The following is a 17107-nucleotide window of genomic DNA, read 5'->3' on the forward strand; positions in this document are numbered from 1 at the left end:
TAAACTAATGTTTTGAAAGCGATGCTATTATGTGTCTTCCATGCTTTAAAATGTTTATGTTAATTTCTGACGATAAACCTAGTGACTTAACTTCTTATTCTGTGGACAATAGTTCGGCTTTTTCACATGTATCAGACCGCTAAATTATTTTCACCGGAGGTGATGCATGTCCAGAGCGGTCTGGTGCAGGGATGCCTCATTTGACTGAACTGGGACTGCGAGACTGGGACTGGACTGGGATTGCGGGACTGGGACTGGACTGGGACTGCGGACTGGTCCACGCCCCTCGTGCTCTGCGCGCCCCCGTGCAACATCCGGGCTGTTTGTGGGTGTCACAAGCCTGCGAAGATGGCGACTGCAGGGCGAGCGACGCTGTTATCTGCTGGCCTGCATGTAAATAACACTACAACAGAAAGCCCGAACCCCGAAGAGGATGACGGACAGAATCTATGGTAAGAACAGCAGGTCCTTTATCACAAAACATGTACCGCTGCTATGTGAGCCGTTGTGTCTGCCCATAAGAGCCATGTAAAGGCCAGTGGTCCGTTCAGCCGTCCAGACAGGTGGGCTGCGCGGTACAGTAACGCTCCTCATCTTATCCACCGCTCCTCTTCATCTTATTGATCTCTTCTGCTTTCTGCGCTAAGGTCATCGATATTGAGTGAAGTATCAACGCGTTCACGGTCAAAACTGCCCACAGGGAAAAACGTCGTGGTTATGGGTGGGTATCTGCCCCTCTGCATTATGTTTGTGTGGCGGCGCCTGCCTGGCATTGTTCCGCTGGGCAACGTTGTGGATAACGTCTCTAGAAAATGCTATAGCTAATGTTTCTAGCTAGTGCTTTAGCTAATGTTTCTTGTTAATGTTACAAGAGAATGTCCCTATACAATGTCTCTAGCCATTGCTTCTAGACAATGTTGAAAAATGTTTCCAAAAACGTTTCTAGATTTTTTTCTGGACACTATTTCCTTAGCTAATGTATGCACCATATTTCTTCTAGCTACCTTTCTAGAAGATGATACTTTTTCAAGATGCATTTCTAGCTATTGCTTTTAGAGCCCCTAGCTAATGTGTCTACCTAATGTTTCTAGAGAACGTGTGGAATATGGTAATTGATGATTATAATAATAATGGTGATTTAAATTGTTTTTATTTTATAATACATTATAATTCATACTTGTGTCCACACATTTGTTTGTTTCTGCGTAATAATAAAAAAAAGTGTTAGGGCTGAATTATATTGAATCATAGCTGGAGCTTCCCGTGTCTTTATTCAAAGGGAGATGTGCATTTGTAAAAGACATTTGGATGTAATTCACTAGTGAGGATGTGTGCGTGTAATGCCCTGACCAGTGTGTGCTTGCAGGCGAGGTGGGCTGTGGTAAGACCACCCTGGTGGCCCGACTGCAGGGTGTGGAAGAGTACACAAAGGGGCGGGGCTTGGAGTATCTCTACTTCCACGTTCACGATGAGGATGTAGATGGTAAGAACAATGGGTGGGAGGCTATTTGCAAATGGTGGCTCCACCCCTACGTGCTCCACCCCAACGTGTGCTCCACCCCCGTATGCTCCACCCCCCAAGCTCCACCCCTGTATGCTCCACCCCCCATGCTCCACTCCTGTATGCTCCATGTGCTTAGCAGTGAGTGGTATGTTGTCCTCTGAGAACCTACAGCACAGACTGATGGAACATGTAGTTTAAATGTCATTTATTTATTGGGTGCATCATTTCTTTTAAAGTGTATTAAAATGTTTACATGGCATCATGCATTGGAACAGCTGCTGTCCCCTGTACATGAACTGTTGTTGAATGTTGCGTGCTTGTCCAGGTCTGTGCTCTGAGCTTTTCCATCGAGCCATTATGAACGGTGTTGTGTAGAGTGCATGACGTATGAGTCTGGGTTACGGACACGACTGTGACAGGCACAATTATGGTACTGCAGTTACCACGGCAACACTTTACACTGAAACTTTACACTGAAAGCAAATGCAAAGAGATTACAAGAATGGCATCACAAAGATAATATTGGTTTCAGAAATGGTTCAGCTTATAGTTCTGAATCTGCTCATAAAAACATGCAACTAACATGTAATTACCCTTAAGTGCAGTACTTTAAACATGCATGCTCCATGGTTGATGTAATCCATCACAGTTTTACCATGTTTTCAGTTTTATGTGATTATTTTAAACAGCCAATGGAAAGTCTCAGTTATGAATACGTCTCGTCATGTGACAAGGACTCCGCACACAGCATTTGAGTCCTGCCTCTATTTGCAGACCACGCACGGTGTAACGCATGGGTGCTAGACGGGGACCTCTATCACAAAGGCCTGCAGAAGTTTGCCATGTTGCCGGAGAACTTGGCTGACTCCCTGGCTGTGTTCGTAGTGGACCTGTCGCGCCCCTGGCTGGCCATGGACTCCCTGCAGAAGTGGGCCAGCGTGGTGCGGGACTACCTGGACAGGCTCAGAGTGCCTCCAGAGACCATGAGAGAGCTGGAGCTCAGACGTAAGTACCAACCTGGGCTACGGATACTGGCACAGGGTAGGACAGTGTAGGGTTGCATGATCGTGTCATTGGGCAATGTATGGGCGGGTCACAGAACCATGTAGACTGTGTATGGGCGGGTCACAGGGCAATGTAGGGGCGGGTCACAGAACAGTGAAGGGGCGGGTCACTGGACCATGTAGACTGTGTATGGGCGGGTCACAGGACAGTAGGGGCGGGTCACTGGACCATGTAGACTGTGTATGGGCGGGTCACAGGACAGTAGGGGCGGGGGGGGGGGGGTGGCGAACGTACAACGTGTTTTTTCAATAGCCCTGAAATAAATGCTACGGTTTTGTTTTGGTCCGTATCCAGTTAATCAGGAATGAGATTGGGTCCGGACAGGACTGCGTTCGGGTCCGGATCCGGACCGCGGTCCGCCAGTTGAGTACCCCTGATGTAGACTGTGTATGGGCGGGTCACAGGACAGTAGGGGCAGGTCACTGGACCATGTAGACTGTATGGGCGGGTCACAGGACAGTAGGGGCGGGTCACTGGACCATGTAGACTGTGTATGGGTGGGTCACAAGACAGTGTAGGGGCGGGTCACTGGACCATGTAGACTGTGTATGGGCAGGTCACAGGACAGTGTAGGGGCAGGTCACTGGACCATGTAGACTGTGTATGGGCGGGTCACAGGACAGTAGGGGTGGGTCACTGGACCATGTAGGCTGTGTATGGGTGGGTCACAAGACAGTGTAGGGGCGGGTCACTGGATCATGTAGACTGTGTATGGGCAGGTCACTGGACCATGTAGACTGTGTATGGGCGGGTCGCAGGACAGTGTGAGGCGGGTCACAGGACAGATGTAGGAGCGGATCACTGGACAGAGTTGGAGTGGGTCACAGGACCGTGTGAGGCAGGTCATAGGACAGTGTATGGGCGGGTCATAGGACAATGTATGGGCGGGTCACAGGACCATGTGAGGTGGGTCACAGGACAGTTTAAGGCGGGTCACAGGAACGTGTGATCCTGTTACTGGGATGCTGTACTGGGTGTGTGTCCTTGTTTGGCAATGAGCCATTCCATAAAAGAAAAGGGTAAAATAAATGACTAAAAGAACTCATCTGCCACCTCACCCTGCACAACCTCTGTCCTCTGCCATCATTGCCCTCACCAATATAAACACTGGAAAAAACACAAAAAATCTATTATTTTGATTTTCCCCATTTTCTCTGTTAGAGACGCAATGAACAAAAGATAAAATGTACAAACAATACTGTGAACAAAAGATGTTGTTTTTAAGCATTTATCCATGATGGGTAAAATTCGTATAAGACTATAGAAACATTTCCCTCAGATCAGCACTAATTAAACCAGCTAGCTGTTGGTCATGTGACAGTACTATACTATGTCAGTAAGTATAAGGTTATTTTTGCTTATAATTTACATAATATCAGTTCATAATATGTTGGTTTTGCTGGTAATACACTGCACGGATGTGTGTGTGTGTACCTGTGTGTGCGCTTGTAGTGGTGAAACAGTTTCAGGAATATGTGGAACCAGGGAGTGATGTGGAAGCCTTGCCCCAGAGGAGAAACCCTGACTCTGAGGAGGAGTGTGTCGTACTCCCTCTGGGAGACAACACACTCACACACAACCTGGGTATTCCGCTGGTGGTGGTCTGCACTAAGGTAAGACATTACCCTACCAGGCCTCCATCTGGGGCCTTCACATGACCTGTGGACTCAGATCTAGGGTTAGAGTAACAGTTAGTGGACTCAGATCTAGGGTTAGGGTAACGGTTAGTGGACTCAGATCTAGGGTTAGGGTAAGGGTTAGTACATTGATCATTTAAAAACTGTAGCCATAGTATCAGTATTTTAATAATGCTGTTTTTAATAAAATACTCTTATTTTATAAAAAATACTATTTTTAAATAAAACATTTGTCATTCCCTGCTTCTCCCTCTCTCCCTCCATCTCTCTCTCCCTCCATCTCTCCCTCTCTCTCTGTGTCAGTGTGATGCCATCAGCACATTGGAGAAGGAACACGAATACAGAGATGAGCACTTAGACTTCATCCAGTCACACATCCGTCGCTTCTGCCTGCAGTGTATCCTTCAGAATCACACCCTCCTACACACTAATCCTAACCCCTAACACACACTCATACACACTTACCCTATCCCCACCACGCTCTTGTACACAATATCCCTAACCCCAAACACATAACCACTAACCTGTAGGACTAGGGACCCAACTAACCCATTCACCCCCCACACACGAACCCATTTACCCTGTCCAACACATACACTCACCCATTATCTCTCCCCCCCCTCAAAACACACACACACACACACACACACACACACACACACACTCACTCACTCCTTCACACCGGAGTGACGTTGTGGCTCTTGACCTGCAGCCCACAGATGGTGCCGCGTTGCTCTACACGTCCATGAAGGAGAATAAGAACTTGGACGTGTTATATAAGTACCTCATCCACAGGTTATATGGCTTCCCCTTCCACCTCCCCGCCCAGGTGGTGGAGAAGGACTCTGTGTTTATGTAAGAGTCTCATCATCTAAAAGGCAAAATAAGCACATGGCATCAGATTTTCAGACATCAGATTAGTTTGAAGCATCTTCTTGTACTATGCTTCACAGTCACCATCCTGTTCAGGAATTATAAATGTTTGTATACAAGATTCTGCTGTGTTGTGGTGGTAGTTGCTGACTAAGTGTTGTCTGTGGGGTTTGATTTTCAGTCCATCAGGATGGGACAATGAAAAAAAGATCGCAATCCTACACGAAAATTTCCAGACAGTAAAAGCAGATGATAACTTTGAAGATGTGATAGTGAAGCCAGCAGTTCGGAAGGTGAGAACTTCCTCTCCTCCCATGACTGGCTTAAGTACACTTACACCAGTGTGTTTAGCGGTGTGTTTACCGGTGTGTGAACCAGTGTGATAACTAATGTGTTAAACTGTCTTCCAGTTTGTACATGAGAAGGAGATCCAAGCAGAAGATGACCAAGCGTTTCTGGTGAAGTTACAGGTACTGGTAAAGTTACAGGCAATGGTGTATAGGTAATATAGGTGTATAGGTAATGTAGGTGTATAGGTAATACAGGTGTATAGATAATACAGGTGTGTAGGTAATACAGGTAGGTAATGTAGGAGTATAGGTAATGTAGGAGTATAGGTAATGTAGGAGTATAGGTAATACAGGTGTGTAGGTAATCTAGATGTATATGTAATACAGGTGTATATGTAATACAGGTGTATAGGTAATGTAGGTGTGTAGGTAATGTAGGTGTATAGGTAATACAGGTGTGTAGGTAATGTAGGAGTATAGGTAATGTAGGAGTATAGGTAATGTAGGAGTATAGGTAATACAGGTGTGTAGGTAATACAGGTGTGTAGGTAATCTAGATGTATATGTAATACAGGTGTATATGTAATACAGGTGTATATGTAATATAGGTGTATAGGTAATGTAGGTGTGTAGGTAATACAGGTGTATAGGTAATATAGATGTGTAGGTAATACAGGTGTATAGGTAATATAGGTGTATAGGTAGTGGTTTTGCCAAGCGTGATACAGACACCAGCTGCTGTTTCCTTGATTGTTGTCTGTTTTGGTGTCTTTCTGAAAACAAGCTGGCCTGTAGTGTTTTTGCCAAACAATAATTTCTGCAGACAGAACTGTAATGACCTGAAAGTATGTCATAAAGTAGCATCCACAATTAGAACATAAAGCCTCTTTGAAAACATGTTCCTCCGTTCATAAATCATGAATCTCCAGGACTACAGCACCTGTCACAGTTGCGTCTCCTCCCGTCCCGGGCCTGAGGGAGTAGTCATGTCCCGCCAGTCTCTCACATGCCAGGATCTGTCAGCTCTGTACGATACAATGAGAGACATTAGAAAAACGTTACATTTGAGTGTTTCATTTTCTGATTTGAATTTAATTTGTGTTTTAGACTCTGTTGGCTAAACAGCCTCCAGTTACCACAGGAAGGCCAGTGGTAAGTATTTAATACAGAGTACTGTTTACAGTTATGAAACGGTCCATCCTTTTATGACCATGGCCTGACCAATGTGTTCCTTCTATGTGTATGCATGTGTGTTTGTGTACCTGTGTGTGTATGTGTGTGTGTGTGTGTGTGTGTGTGTATGTGTGCGTGTGCGTGTATGTGTTAGGATGCCTCAAACAGAGCTCCCACCGGCTCTCCTAGGACAACCAACCGCTCAGCAACGGCCAATGTGGCCAACGTCATGCAATCAGGTACCAAGAAGATTGATCACAACATGAAAGGTGTGTATGAGAGCTGTGTGTTGAGGATGTGTACTCCATCGATACTCTCTCTCTCACTCTCTCTCTCTCTATTTCACTCTATCTCACTGTCTCTTATTTCTCTTTGTCTCTGTCCCTCTTCCACTGGATTTTTCACTCACTCTTTCTCTCTAGTGCTGTGTGTTGTGCCCTGACTGTAGGGGGCGATGACACATACCCCCGCCTTTCCCCAGGCTCTTTAGATGGATCTTCAGACTGCTGTGCCCTGTCAATAGTCACCAGAGTCCCTCCACAGTTCAACTCTCTACATACTTCAGCCAGTCAGTTCCACCCAGGCAGGCGTGTCCGGGCTGGACTGGGGATGCCTGACTGCGAGATGTGCGCTCTGTGTCTTACACAAGCTTCATTCAGTGTAGCGATAAGGAACACGTAGTTTGAGTGGGAGGGGAACAGGGTTAGGACTCTGCTACGAACGTCATCCACTTCCAATTGTTCATGTTTTTTTCTATATAGTTTCGCTAAACCTTGTTGAGTTTAGCTGGAAGGTGTTTTCGAGTCTGTGTAAGGGAGACTTGTTTGTCTGATTGTGTTTTCTGATTGAGTTTGTCTCCTTCCAATGGCAGGTGGTCAGACCAGCGAGGGCGTGCTGGCTAACTTCTTCAACAGCCTCCTGACTAAGAAAGCAGCGTCGCCGGCCACAGGGGGACAGTCCACCGGGGGTGGGAGCACCACTCCTGGCACAGTACGCAAGTCCGGTAGGAGCCCATCACCACCAGGATCAACACAGACTGCAGCTTTCCTTCAAATAGAAATGCACATATAGGGCTATAACAGACCTACCATATGATAGAGGTTCAGAATTACAGTACTGTATTACAGTACTGTATTCATAATACATACAGTATTAGAAATAAACATAAATAAATTATTAGAAACAGGCATACAGTATTATAAATAAAAGCACAGTATTATAAATAGGTGTACATTCTAAATAAAGGTACAATGTTATAAACAGAGGTACAGCATAACAAATGGACACTGATTAACATCATGTTCCAACTAAACTTTTATCTGTTTTCAAAACTGGAGAATTTCTAAAATTACTCCAAAATGGCTGTATTATAAACAGATATACAGTATTTTAAATATAGGTACAGTATTATAAACGGATGTACAGTATTATCAATACACATTATTGAATTATTATAAACAGTATCATAGAGGTGCAGTATTATAAATGGACATACAGTATTATAAATAAAAGTACAGTATTATAAATAGAGGTATAGTATTATAAATAGAGGTATTGTATTATAAATGGACTACAGTATTATAAATAAAGGTACAGTATTATCAATCAATCAATCAATCAAATTTTATTTATATAGCACTTTTCACAACAGTTGTTGTCACAAAGCAGCTTTACAAGTGCCGAGTCCAAGCCCCCAAGCCAAGGGCGACAGTGGCAAGGAAAAACTCCTTAGTTTTTTTTTTTGCATGAGGAAGAAACCTTGAGAGGAACCAAGACTCAGGGGGGGAACCCATCCTCCTCTGGCCGACATCGGTCACCATGACATTTAAACAAAACGAAATAAAGAAAAGGAAAAGATGTATTAATGTCCATCATGGTGTAGGCTCATCCAGTCAGGCAGTAGGTGGCTGGCACTGGATGAATCGCTTGGGTCTCCTCATCTCATTTTTCCTCGAGCAGGCGGGCAGCCATGTGGAGAAAATAAAACAGGGAATATTAGTTCCGTATGATGACATATACAGGACAGATGAAATTAAACACATTTCTGGAGTGTGGCAGCAACTCCGGCATTAAGTTAAACTATTACAGCCTAGCTAAAAAAGGCAGAACCAGAAGGTAACATAGGTTTGGGGGCATTCTGAGACAATGGCACAAACTTGAGTGACCACGAGCAGTGACAGGACGACAGCACCAGCGCCCCAGTCTACCATAAAACCCTTCGTCTATGAACCCCTGGATCTTTACCTTTATCTAAGGGGGGATGTTAATTATCAAACGCTAAACCGAATAGGTGGGTTTTCAACCTAGACTTAAAGATTGTGACTAAATCAATAAATAAATAGAGGTATTGTATTATAAATGGACTACAGTATTATAAATAAAGGTACACTATTATAAATAGAGGTATAGTATTATAGAGGTATAGTATTTTTAATGGACTACAGTATTATAAATAAAGGTACAGTATTATAAATCGAGGTATAGTATTATTAATGGACTACAGTATTATAAATAAAGGTACAGTATTATAAATAAAGGTACATTATTATGAATGGACTACAGTATTATAAAGGTACATTATTATGAATGGACTACAGTATTATAAATAGAGGTACAGTTCCTTTAATTAGTATAATATTACTTGACTTGTTCTTGCTCAAATATCAATATTTGTATATCTAGAATAAAAAAAATATGTATATACCATTGATCATTATGAATTGATCAGATTTGGTCTTGTTTATTAAAGGAGAATTCTACTCAAAGTCCTTCTTTGGAAATGCAGTTTCTAAGCAGATAATCAGTTTGGAATAGTTTGTCCAGCAATCTCACCCTAACTCTCCAGTCCCTGTGTTGGAAGTAGGAGGAGTCCTGGGAGATGGGATACGTGGGTGAGGTTAGACGACGGGTTTGGAATACAGAGACCCTCCACCATATTCTGTCAGGTTCAGCATATTTACATGTATGGCGTATGGTAGAGCACATATCCAGATGGCTTTACATATTAATTAGTGTGACTGATCGTGTGCTCCCTGGGATGGGAGTCCATCATCACCTCTACCTACTTCATCACCTCTACCTGCTTCATCACCCCTACCTGCTTCATCACCCCTACCTGCTTCATCACCCCTACCTGCTTCATCACCCCTACCTCCTTCATCACCTCTGCCTGATTCATCACCTCTACCTCTTTCATCACCACTACTTCCTGCAGGCAACACATCTTTACTGTGTTTAGATCAAGCAGCAGAACCTTCTCTTCAGACGCTTGGAAACAATAGCTCAGTTCACAAGCATTTGTTGTGAAATTTAACAAGGTAGAGAATGGTGGAGGGTCTCTTTCCCTTTCTGTTGTGTAGTATGGTTTTGCTTTCTTATGATCAGGTCTTCTGCTGTTCCTTGAGTTGTGTTCAGGCGGTCTTGTATCGCAAAGGTGTTGCACAGTGTTCAGTTACAGTGTGTTTGCACTAAACCAGTCAAGCTCATGTTGTGAATAATGTTTGATCCAATGGGCATGATCTAATGAGCATGGGATGATGGGTATGGTCTAGTTAGCATGGTCTGATGGGTATAGTCTTGTTAGCGTGGTCTAATGGGTGTGGTCTAGTTACAGTGGTCTGATGGCTAAGGTCTTGTTAGCGTGGTCTATTGGGTATGGTCTTGTTAGTGTGCTCTAATAGTGTGGTCTAGTTAGCGTGGTCTGATGGCTAAGGTCTTGTTAGCGTGGACTAGTGGGTATGGTCTAGTTAGCATGGTTTGATGGCTAAGGTCTTGTTAGCATGGTGTAATGGGTGGTCTAGTTAGCTTGGTCTAAGGGGTGTGGTCTAGTTAGTGTGGTCTAAGGGGTGTGGTCTAGTTAGTGTGGTCTAAGGGGTGTGGTCTGGTTAGCGTGGTCTAATGGGGGTGGTCTGGTTAGCGTGGTCTAATGGGGGTGGTCTGGTTTGCGTGGTCTAATGGGGGTGGTCTAGTTTGCGTGGTCTAATGGGGGTGGTCTAGTTTGCGTGGTCTAAGGAGTGTGATCTAGTTAACATGGTTTAAGGAGTGTGATCTAGTTAACATGGTTTAAGGGGTGTGGTCTAGTTTGCGTGGTCTAATGGGTGTGATCTACTTATCGTGGTCTAATGGGTGTGGTCTAGTTTGCATGGTCTAATGGGTGTGGTCTAGTGTGGTCTACCCACTGCTGCTTTTCATGTGGTGATATTTGTGGCTGTGTATCTGTATTGGCTCATGTATATGTGATTTTGTAAAATGTTTCTGTGTGGCACTCACTGACTTTCTTCTCATTAACTCATATTGTAATGTGTTTAACAATGTCTTTCACTGTGTGTGTTAGCGAGGGGATGCTGGCCACGTTAAGGTGTGTTCACACTCATGTGCATGCAGAACTTCACCTGAACAGCATCCTCACACGTGCACTAACCCAAAACATTAATAGCATGAATCTGCTCACACACGCACCTGTATGACTATACTTGAGAGCCAGTTTTGTCTCTACGTGTTACTAACTCTAGTCCTCCTCCTAACCCTAACTGCCTTCACCCGATCCTGTATTGAACCTGATCCAAAGTCTTGTTTTAACCTTTCTCAATCAAATCCTTAACAACTGAAGACAAAATTTGTTAAGCTTTACTGTTTACTGTATTTGTCTTTGGTTCAGTTTTATTGTAAAGGGAAAATGAAGTGAAGGCCTGCAAAAGGAACCTCATTTTGTCTCTGTGGACATTTGACCTTCACAAGAATAAACATACAGGTGTGAAAACATGCTGAGACCCATGACCCTAACCCTGCACAAACTCTGTGGCCCATAACCCTAACCCTGCACAAACTCCCTGACCCATGACCCTAACCCTAAGAAGCCCTCTCCTCTGCTCCTTCACTGTGATGTATAGACTCCCATGTTTGGCACTAAGACGACGCCATGACTCATTCCTACTGCATATTCCCTTGAGGGAGTTTTTTTGCGTCCTTTAATTACAGTATTTTGTTAGTCTTTGACAATGTGCCATCATCCTACAGTTGACCACAAATGATTTTTTAATGCATGTGTATATTTGACCATGGACTCATTGGTCACCTGATTAGGTTGTTAGCAGTGAAATAAAACCAGCAGGTATGTAGAGCTGACACTGTATAAGACATCAGTGTTCTATAAGACATCAGTGTTAAATAAATCAGCAGTCTTAAATCAGCAGTGTTCTATAAGACATCAGTTATCTATAAGACAGCAGTGTTCAATACACTATCTAACCCTAACTAGTAGGGGTGTGATGAGATCTCGTGACACGAGATCTCGCGAGATGTAACTCAGTGATAATTCTCGTCACGTTAAAAATCTGTCTCGCGGGATTTGTGATCCAGCAAGCAGCCAGAATGACGTCGGAAAATACAGGTATTACTATTGAAGATGCACCCGCCACTTTCAAATAGTTTGTTTGGCAGCATTTTGGGTAGCCGGCAGAAATGATAAATGGCAAGAGAGTGATTGATAAGACACGGACCATATGCAAACAATGTATGAAAATAATGCTGTACACAGCGGCTAATACGAACACGATGCAGAGACATTTACAGCACCACCACAGCTCAGTACTCAAATCAACATATCTCACTTGAACAGAGGTAGCAGGGACAGAAAGGCACTCTTTGGCAAGTTGAGACAGCAAAGGATATCGGGAGCAGTGTGGGGATGCTAATATTCTTAAGAAAAGAACATGGCTGTGTAATTGCAGCAAATTGTCAGTGCACTTGGTCAGGCTCTGTTTGCACTTTTTGCACTCTGTATTGACAGAGAAGAACTTTTTGTTTTGCACATATTATTTGCACTTGAAAAAAGGAGAAATGTTTAAATTTACTTGATATTTAATTTTTACTTTATTTTAACTTTTATAAAATTTTATTTTAATTTCAATTTGTAGAGGAAGAAGTTTATTAAAAGTTCATGCTTACATCATGCATGTTAAAATGACTATAATTTGTCATTTTAGTTTTCTTAAAATCTCATCTCGTTCTTGTGAACCCAATATCGTGTCTCGTCTCGTCTCGTGAGCTGATTGTATCATCACACCCCTACTAACTAGCCTTCTCAAAGTAGTTTGCATTTGCATGAACATGAGGACGTCTTAAGGATGCTGCTATGAGCAGATGCAGGTGCAGGCTGGTAGTTCGGCTGGGCCGCTCACAATGGCCTGTCTATGTGTTCTCAGGCTCCAAGCCGGGCTTGTCGGACGTCCAGGCAGAGCTGGATCGTATATCCAGCAAATCAGACCTGGATTCTTCCGCCCCTAATGCAACCACACCCCCTGCTGAAAATGACGAATCCTGAACATGAAGGGGGATTACCTCATCACGTTCCACCCCAGTATTCTCCACCCACTCTGAATCTCCTCCTTCCTCCACTGATCCTCTCTTCGTGACGTCTCCTCTGCCTGTCTCATCTACTGCTGACACGCCCCCAATAAAACCAGTGGATCCCAGTAAGCCTAGTGACTCCCAGTCACTTCAGGTTGCTGCATGTTGGGTGGATTGTTTCTATACACACATTCATGCTTGCATACACCCACTCTCACTCTCTCTCTCAGACACACATTCACTCTCACACAAACACACACACTCGCACATGGACACACACTGCTGATGTGTGTGTGTGTGTATGAAGAGTGAAGAAGTCCATCTGTTGGTGGGACATAGTGGGTCAAATGTATACAAAAATGTTAACAGGATGGGTCAACCCCAACCCTAACCCTGACCCTGGGTGTGTAAGGTTGTGTGAGAGACGTGGTGGTCTTTGTAACCTCTTATAAACACACATTTTTAAATTATATAAATGTCAACATTTCAACTGGACACAGAAGGGGTGTCCAGTGCTCTGTGACGTTAAAGTTGGGGGGCTGGTCTCCATTTACAGTGTTTTCATTGGATAGTCTTGAACACTACTCACATGTACAGATACAGATGCACACAAGCACCTCTCCTGGGCATCTGTTTGCTTTCTGTCTGCCTCCAGACCTTGCAGAGTCATTTCAGAGATTCATATAATTTCAGAGTCATTTCAGAGGTTCGTTTTAATTGGCACATATAGGAGATTCATTGTCTGCAGTGTCAGTGGCAGCACGGTGATAACACCATCTACATGCAGTTCATGGGACAAATGCATATTGGGTCTTTGACTCTAAATCTCTTGACTGGGGATTACAGCTTTCTCAAGGTCATGAGGGTTAGGGTCTGCACCATCACTAAAGGTCATGAGGGTTAGGGTCTGCTCCATCACTAAAGGTCATGAGGGTTAGGGTCTGCTCCATCTCTGAAGGTCATGTTTTGTGACCAAATGGGCTCCATCATTGAATCATGTCTGTTCCATTCCAGCATGGTAGTAAAACGTATTTATTTTGCGTTACTGGTGAGGGTTAGAACTTCATCTGGGACACCACTGAAGATCCACTGAAAACACTATGGTTAACTTTGATTCCTATGGTGCATTTCCATTGTGGCCCAGCAGAGGGTCTTGTTGGGCCTGGGGAGTTGTGTGTGATGTGTATTGATGACTACTGGGTTTTGTTTCTTCATTACACTTCAGCCCATTATTTGCAGATGCAGCAACCATGGAGATGAGATCAATATCAGCCTGAACTGATGCAGTGGTCTGTGTGTGTGTGTGTGTGTGTGTGTGTGTGTATTCACAAAGATGCTGGTATGTGGTGTAATTGTAGTTTGGGAAGAAAGAGGCTTGATATGTTTGCACGTGTTTAGAGCAGAATGTTAGGTGGTGTGTGTGTAGGTGGGTGGTGTGTGTGTGTGGGTGGGTGTGTGTGATCTATAGTCTGACAACTAGAGAAGGTCACTAAGGACAGACAGGGACGTGGAGGCAGAGTTCATAGGTCATGTGAGTTCAGGGGTCACCTCTCCTGTGATGTACATTCATGTCAAACTTGGGGGGGGGGGGGGGGGGGGGAGTTAGGGTCACTAACAAGGTCCTGTTATTTCACACGCTATAGTCGTGTTTTTTTGGATCAGGTCTGTAAACATTCTATTAAAGTTGTATTTATGGGGAATGACTGATGTCTCTGTTTTATGTGTGATGAAAACAGACTAAAGTGTAGAGGTGTACCGTTACACCCTTACTACAGGGATTCAGGCATTTCAGACATACAGGTGAACCACACATCCTTAGGGGGAAATTACAGGGAAATACTTCACAATTTGATCAAATAGTTCACACATTCTTGTAGTTTAAGCATAATACAATGTGTGTTCTGATTTCAACAAAGTATAACTCAAAGGACAGACCTAACGCCATGTGACTGGATTGAAATCACCAGATTGTTTAAACATATGCATACTTCACAGATGTTACAATAAACTTTTCTGAAGTCTGTAGAGAATGCAAATGTTTGTCAGTGAGTCAATGATTTGACAGAACCTGCCACTTACTAGACAAACAAGCAAATGAATATGCTCCTAAATATGAAGCTGAGAAACCGCCCATGCATCCAGCAGGTGGAACCGCTGTTCAGAAGGTAAAGATGGAGAGTGATGGAGAGGAGGGTGGAGAAACGTAAAATAAACACACTGGGCTGTATATGTGCTACCATGTCAACTCACGTACAGACTACAGACTGTATGTTACGTAGTCAGTTGCTGATATTGTTACAGCATTGTTCTTGCAGTCGGTACTAATTTAACACTAGTCAGAATTACAATATGAACTGCACATTCCCTCTTCCTTCCAGTTGAACATGAAGATAGGCCTCACCATCCTCCTCCTAACTGCATCTTAACCACCATGGTGCAGTAATCTCCATTTGCATTTTTACCTTTACACTGCCTGTGTGTAGTCTAGGTGAATTATTACATTTGTTACCAGCACCTACCATGACATACTTAACATGACGTATTGCATGTGACATACTGAATGTGTTGTAGTTCTGTTAAATGTTAACTAGAGGTGACCAGAATTAGTGAAGCCAATCTTCCAAATTAAAAATCCTGTTTACTAAATGTACTATGTGCAACTGTGGAAAGTTCAGGAAGATGGGTTAGTTTGGGGTTAGTGTTATTCTACTGTGTGACTGATCAGCTGTGCATGGGGTCTGCCAATGGATTTGGTCGATCTGAATATGATTTTGATCTGAATTTGATGTTCAAGCCACATGCTGATAATGGTCTGTAATAAATTTGGAGAGGATCTCAGGACTGATATGTTGTCAAACTAAATGATAAACAGGCCTCTGACAAGAATTTTTGTATTTTATTGATGTCCTTATGGCCTTCAACAAGTTCACCTGTGACAATTTCATACTGTGCTGTTCAAACTGCAAATAAAATAATTTTATTACATTTTATCAATCCACAAGGCTCAGTTTTAGGGATTTTCTTGTAAGACTGTACCAGTCTGTTGGGTGTATACAGCAGTAAAACTCAATAAACCTCAATACAAATGTTACTATGTGCAGAATACCCAGTTCATTTATAAAGCCACTTTTTCACAGAATCCATCTTTAACATCCTTTATACTTTAATTAATCCATTTATATTTCCATCTGTATGACATGTACTAGGCTTGATGTTCTGAATGTGAGGCATTTAGAGAAAATCTGTAAATAGTAGCATTTATGCTGAATGAGATATAAATTGTAAATTGCTTGTGATGATCTGAATGAAATGGATTTAGATCTGGAAATAGTTGCATCTCTGATAGTCTGAGTGTGAAACGTTCAGGGATCATCTGTAAATTGTATCTACAGAAAATCACCTGGGTTACTCTCTGCCTCTGTAAACTGTACTAGTCTGTATGCACATCACACGTGCCACACAGAGGCAGTTCTCAGTTCAGTCTTGGGTAAACTGCTCCCTGATTGTTATAGCTATAATCAGTATTTATTCTGATTATGTTTCTTATGTGTGTTCCCTTTAAATAATGTTGTAGATGATGGGATGTTATGGGTCCAAAATAACTGCATTTAAGACATCTGGTTGTTCCTGGAGTGTGACAACATGGGGGCAGGGCTGAGAGGTCTAGATACAACCATGTGTATGGTCAGAATCAGCCCTTAACCCTAACCTTAACCACTGGTTACTAGAGTTCAGCAAAATCCTATAGTGCTGAACCATTGTGTCTTTCGGGGTAATGTTAACGCTCTTTGGAGCTGCATTCTCTGGCATGTCATGACACAAATGGAAGAAACTAACTTAACAGTGTTAACATAGCTGCTATTTGTCTAGAGAGCCTTGTGTAGCATTTAGTAAACATGCATATAATTTTAACCTGATGCATATTATTGATGTTTTTAACAATTAAATGACAATTAAGTGATTTTTTTTAACTTTTACAACCATATTGTCTGCAGGACAGAATGTAGCATAATGCAAGAAATGCAGAGAACTCGAAATCCCAGCAGGGTGGGGGATACTCTAACCTTACCCATAAACCTTAACTTACCCATAACCTCTACCCTGTACCCCTACCCTTACCTCTACCCCTAAACTCTTACCTCTACCCAGTACTCCTACCCTTACCTCTACCCCTAACCCCTTACTTCTAGCCATAAACCCTTACCTCTACCCCAAAC

The 17107-nt window shown here is 43.1% G+C and overlaps 1 protein-coding gene across 5 annotated transcripts; it reads left to right on the forward strand.

Annotated features, from left to right (window-relative positions):
* The first annotated feature begins 206 nt into the window (after positions 1-206).
* Positions 207-15878, forward strand: dync1li1 (dynein, cytoplasmic 1, light intermediate chain 1). Of its 5 annotated transcripts, none has more exons than XM_077009508.1 (13): positions 207-452; positions 648-721; positions 1367-1483; positions 2279-2509; positions 4022-4182; positions 4510-4603; positions 4926-5061; positions 5261-5372; positions 5490-5549; positions 6477-6521; positions 6697-6811; positions 7414-7545; positions 12746-15878. In XM_077009508.1, the coding sequence occupies exons 1-13, from the start codon at positions 349-351 to the stop codon at positions 12862-12864; spliced, it is 1500 nt and encodes a 499-aa protein (XP_076865623.1). In that variant the 5' UTR covers positions 207-348; the 3' UTR covers positions 12865-15878. The 5 variants fall into 5 exon arrangements, with proteins under 5 accessions (XP_076865623.1, XP_076865624.1, XP_076865625.1 ...); XM_077009509.1 differs by having other exon boundaries at positions 211-452; positions 6697-6781; XM_077009510.1 differs by lacking the exon at positions 648-721 and having other exon boundaries at positions 329-452.
* The last annotated feature ends 1229 nt before the right edge of the window (positions 15879-17107 follow it).

Source organism: Brachyhypopomus gauderio, chromosome 6 (assembly GCF_052324685.1).
Source record: "Brachyhypopomus gauderio isolate BG-103 chromosome 6, BGAUD_0.2, whole genome shotgun sequence".
Taxonomy (NCBI): Eukaryota; Metazoa; Chordata; class Actinopteri; order Gymnotiformes; family Hypopomidae; genus Brachyhypopomus; species Brachyhypopomus gauderio.

What these genes read in the sequence shown, in the direction of transcription:
- dync1li1 (XM_077009508.1), top strand. Translation starts at nt 349, where the DNA reads ATGGCGACTGCAGGGCGAGCGACGCTGTTATCTGCTGGCCTGCATGTA. An exon ending in TGAAGCCAGCAGTTCGGAAG is followed by an intron (nt 5,373 to 5,489) that starts GTGAGAACTTCC and finishes ACTGTCTTCCAG; the next exon opens with TTTGTACATGAGAAGGAGAT. An exon ending in TGGCACAGTACGCAAGTCCG is followed by an intron (nt 7,546 to 12,745) that starts GTAGGAGCCCAT and finishes ATGTGTTCTCAG; the next exon opens with GCTCCAAGCCGGGCTTGTCG.